This window comes from Pygoscelis adeliae, unplaced genomic scaffold (genome assembly GCF_000699105.1).
Source record: "Pygoscelis adeliae isolate BGI_AS28 unplaced genomic scaffold, ASM69910v1 Scaffold402, whole genome shotgun sequence".
NCBI classification, from domain to species: domain Eukaryota; kingdom Metazoa; phylum Chordata; class Aves; order Sphenisciformes; family Spheniscidae; genus Pygoscelis; species Pygoscelis adeliae.
Window position 1 is genome coordinate 501,870 of NW_008824411.1, and position 3,143 is coordinate 505,012.

The window sequence follows — 3,143 nt, forward strand, 5'->3', positions numbered from 1 at the left end:
TTTCCAAAACAAAATGAAAGGAAAGGAAATCTCTACCAGGGTTGGCTCCACAGAGAAACACAGTGGCTGCTTTGGCAGAGTAGAGGAGAAATGCTGAAATGTTTAAAGGTGCAAGACCATGAAACAGTTCAGAATAGGTACAAACTACACACCATAGTAAAATACACCTAAGGGTCAAACTTCAGTCCATAAAAGCAGTGACATTCGGCGTTAGGATGGGAGCACTGGCATTTTCACAGCTGCCAGCCACATGCATACCGTGGAGTAACGGCAGCATTGCCATAAATGCACCAGCCTTGTCCGCAGTCACCAGGGAATCCTATCTGAGACGCAGCAAACTTTCTCAATGCTTAGGGTAGAGGCAATGATTGTCTGCAATGTCTTTCTGCACTAACAGCTGGTAAGAGGCATCCCTCGGTGGGATGTTCTCTCTTCAAAGTGATGGCTTACCCCGACTTCTGCAGGGCAGGGATTGAGCCGCTAGTCAGGAACAGACATCTACAGGGATATTTAAAATCACGCATGCAGCCAGGGATGGGATTGGCAGCTCCGTTGCTGAGTTTCCCAGTGGCTCCTGCTTTTAGTTAAACTTTCGGTTTGATTTTGGACAAGATGTCAAGCTAGTCCAACATTGTAGGTGCAGCTTTGGGTATCAGATGATTATGTCTGCAATTAGACTGTGCTGGTTTGGGGACTTGCTCTGGGACAGGTATTTTGCTTGTAAAAATCATGCATTAACAGCATTTGAACTTTTTAGTCGCCCGTCTGCTCCTAGCCATTCCCTTCCCCTAAGAGTGCATGTTCCTGTGTTTCTCAGGTGGGATTCATTGACTACATCGTCCATCCGCTCTGGGAGACGTGGGCTGACCTGGTGCAGCCTGATGCCCAGGACATCCTGGATACTCTGGAGGACAACAGGAACTGGTACCAGAGCATGATACCTCAGAGCCCATCTCCTCCGCTGGAGGAGCGGGGCAGGGACTGTCAGAGCCTGATGGAGAAGTTCCAGTTTGAACTGACGCTGGAGGAGGAGGATTCAGATGGACCGGAGAAGGACGGCGAGAGCATCCGCTACTTCAGCAATACAAAGACACTCTGCGTGGCCGACCCAGGGGAAGAGGATTCACAGAGGGAGGCGAACATAGAAATTGTGACAGAAGATACGTCTCCTGTCGACACATAATGTCCTGTACCTGTGTGAGTGGATTTTAAACACTTAAAGAGCATGCAAGCAGTCTCACGGACTAGCCTGCAGCCTGGGTCTGAAGCCTGTGTCTAACATTGGCTGAAAGATCTTCCCAGCTACTTGAGATTGGAGTCAGGGTTAAAGATCGTGTAGTGAATGATTGCTCAGGAAATTAACAGGTGATTTACATTGTGGTTTAAGCCTTGTCAGCTAAGAGCATCATGTTGTCCTGGAGCTGGCTTGGGTCATGACTGAAGAGTAAATGACACACAACTGAGAGATTTTATACTGTTAGTTTTGGAATTTATACCAGTTAGACTGATAGAAACTACTGATTAATAACTCTCCATATAAAACCTGTCCACCTGACCACCTGTCTGCAGACCTGTGTGCCTTCTTTGTAAACACTTTCATGTCTTTTCAAGAGTCTATTAATTAAATACACGGAGTTTAGTATAAAAAGTGACACAAAGTGTTCCAAAATTGACGGATACTTTTTTGATTCTTCCTGTTACAAGAAGCAGTCTTCCTTTTTTCATGGGCAATACCTGTCACTTTATTGCAGTTAATCACTTTTACAAACTAAATAGAAGGGAAACCCTCTGTTTTGCATTACTGCACCTTTAATCGTCGTCTTAATATCCCAGGCGACCCATTTAAAGTCACTTCATGCCATCGTGCACCATCTCTGTTCGCTTGCTAGGAATGACAGTATTTTTTCCTCAACGGGGTTTTATTTTCGTCATGCGCAGGATGGAGGGTAGTTTGTTCCCATGGCACAGCGCAGTACATATATAAGTAAGCGTGATAAGGCAGCGTGTGACGCGCATTCCCCCTCGGCAGCTCCTTGGCTCAGTGGAAGTTGCACGCTCGGATATTTGTGTTTCTCTCGCCTATCGTTCACGTTTCCTAGGTTTAGGTCCACCGTCCTCCTGCACTGCCTTGAGCTCTAACACCTCCATTACTGTTTATAACAGTGTATTTATTACGTAATGTATATACTGTAATGTTTTGTAAGTTATTAATTTATATGAATTAACATTGCCTGTCGGCGGCAATGTTAATTGTGTAGAAAACTCGGAATAAGAGTTGCCTTTTTTTCTTGTAACCTTTTGTATTGCATAAAATACAAGAACCTGAACATAGCTGAAGAGACAGACACAACCCAGGAAGGGCATTTGGGTGGCAGCCGCCCGCGGGGGGTTCGTCTTCACGGCGAGCGGGGTGGGACTGGCCCCCAGGGCAGCGGGCGAGCGGTTGGAAGTGCAGAAAACCTAGAGGGGGGGAACCGAAAAAAAGAAACCCCCATGAACGGGCCGGCTTTTAAATGTCACGTTCCAATTTCTGAACAACCCAATGTGAATTTCTATGACAAAAATGTGAACTGATGTAATAATTGTGCTGTGAAACTTCTTCTGACAAAGCTTGTCCGGCATCGTGAGCGGTGTCAATCTCAGTTTGTAAAATATGTTTCAAGCTTTTGGTCCAACTTGTGACTAACTAGTTAATGAAAATAGCACAGTTGTGCATGATCAATGGGTTTGTATGTCTGTTGAACACTGCATTGTTCCAGGTGGTTATTTTATTGTTTCCAAGAGTTTCACACAATGTATGTTATAGTATTATATATTGTGTTCAGATGCATTCTTAAGAGATTTTTATATGAAGTGAATAAATGAAAGCATGACCCTGCCTGCGGCTCTTGGTGCTGCTTTTTTTAACAGGTCGGCGTGGGCAGGATCTCAACCGCAGGCGAAAGCAGCTGCGCTCGCTGTGCTCGGCTGGGACCTGGCTGGCACCGGGGATACAGTAAAACTGAACCCTCCCGTGGCCGAAACCCAGCGGACACACGGAGCCCTTCTCTTACAAACGGGAAAAGAAGGGTTTCTGCGGCCAGAGGGCACGGCCGCCCTCTCCATCGTGCCAGCTGTGCGACCTTCGCCTTCCTGAGCGGCAG

At 46.4% G+C, this 3,143-nt stretch overlaps 1 protein-coding gene across 1 annotated transcript in view; it reads left to right on the forward strand.

The window, feature by feature from the left end:
• The window catches only part of PDE4B (phosphodiesterase 4B, cAMP-specific), a 200,893-nt gene extending 198,014 nt beyond the window's left edge, over nucleotides 1-2,879 (forward strand). The window contains exon 16 of the mRNA XM_009320649.1: nucleotides 818-2,879. Coding sequence (XP_009318924.1) covers nucleotides 818-1,183 — 366 coding nt within the window. The 3' untranslated portion in view covers nucleotides 1,184-2,879. The remainder of the gene's footprint in view (nucleotides 1-817) is intronic.
• Nucleotides 2,880-3,143: the final 264 nt, after the last annotated feature.